This window comes from Epinephelus moara, chromosome 8, assembly GCF_006386435.1.
Source record: "Epinephelus moara isolate mb chromosome 8, YSFRI_EMoa_1.0, whole genome shotgun sequence".
Taxonomy (NCBI): Eukaryota; Metazoa; Chordata; class Actinopteri; order Perciformes; family Serranidae; genus Epinephelus; species Epinephelus moara.
The window spans coordinates 20388440-20389567 of record NC_065513.1 but is presented as its reverse complement, the minus strand read 5'-3'; the positions used below and the strand labels follow the sequence as shown (position 1 = coordinate 20389567).

The window sequence follows — 1128 nt, the reverse complement described above, 5'->3', positions numbered from 1 at the left end:
TGTGGTTGTGCTGCTGCCGTGGTCCTGCCAGATGCCTCCTGCTGCTGCTGCCGTCATTAGTCATTAGTCATACTTCTACTGTTATTATACACATATGACTATTGTCACACATGTATACTGCCAGTAAAGCCCTGTGAGGCAAATTGTGATTTGTGATATTGGGCTTTATAAATAAAATTGATTGATTGATTGATTGATTGATTCCCTCTCACTATAACAGTGAGCGGTAAACTGAACAAGCTTTCTCAAAAAAGAAGTTTCAATCCTTAGTAATTTAAAACAAAAAAACTCCCAAACTGTTGCTTTCATTACCATGGTTGAAGTATGCTGTGATGCACGCCTCCATGATCCGTGTCATGTGCCGTACCGATGCAAGACAGCGGGAGCAAGCCGTGAGAAGAGGCAGAATAGGGAAGCCTCTCCCCTTCCTGTCCAGCCAGGTAATGACATGAGCAGCAAGCGCCTCGCCTGTTGAGACACCAACTCCATTCAGCAAAGCCAGAGCATCACTGAACAGACCGCAGAACGCCATGTGCCTCTGCTCCGGCCCCGTCTCTGTAGAGGAGAAAAGGAGGAAGTGGTGAGATTGGGGTGATGAAAGAATTTATTACTAATGGTTGATTATGTTGTCGAGGAAGGCGGTGAGGACGACTCACCTGGTGGGTTGAATGTGACGACGCTCTCCAGCAGTGACTCCAGCTGAGCCCCTAGGCTGCTGAGGCTGATGCTGCCCCCTTGTTCCAGGGTCACCAAAGACTGCACACACCAGCACACATACGCTCCAGCTTTCAGCGTCTCCTCCTGACACATAGAAAGTGACACAGATTTTTTTTGTTTGGATTAATGCTCTACAGAAATAGATACATGAATATATGCATCACTTTGTCATTTTGAATACATCGTACATATTATATACAGTGGTGTGAAAAAGTGTTTGCCCCCTTCCTGATTTCTTACTTTTTTGCATGTTTTCCACACTTAAATGTTTCAGATCATCAAACAAATTTAAACATTAGTCAAAGATAACACAAGTAAACACAAAATGCAGTTTTTAAATGAAGGGTTTTATTAATGAGGAAGAAAAAAATCCAAAGCTACATGGCCCTGTGTGAAAAAGTGTTTGCCCCC

General features: G+C 43.7%; 1 protein-coding gene across 1 annotated transcript in view; it reads right to left on the bottom strand.

Annotated features, from left to right (window-relative positions):
• Positions 1-1128, bottom strand: part of epg5 (ectopic P-granules autophagy protein 5 homolog (C. elegans)) — a 30180-nt gene that overhangs the window by 6030 nt on the left and 23022 nt on the right. The window contains exons 40-41 of the mRNA XM_050051088.1: positions 657-801; positions 313-555 (exon numbers count right to left, since the gene is read on the bottom strand). Coding sequence (XP_049907045.1) covers positions 313-555; positions 657-801 — 388 coding nt within the window. The remainder of the gene's footprint in view (positions 1-312; positions 556-656; positions 802-1128) is intronic.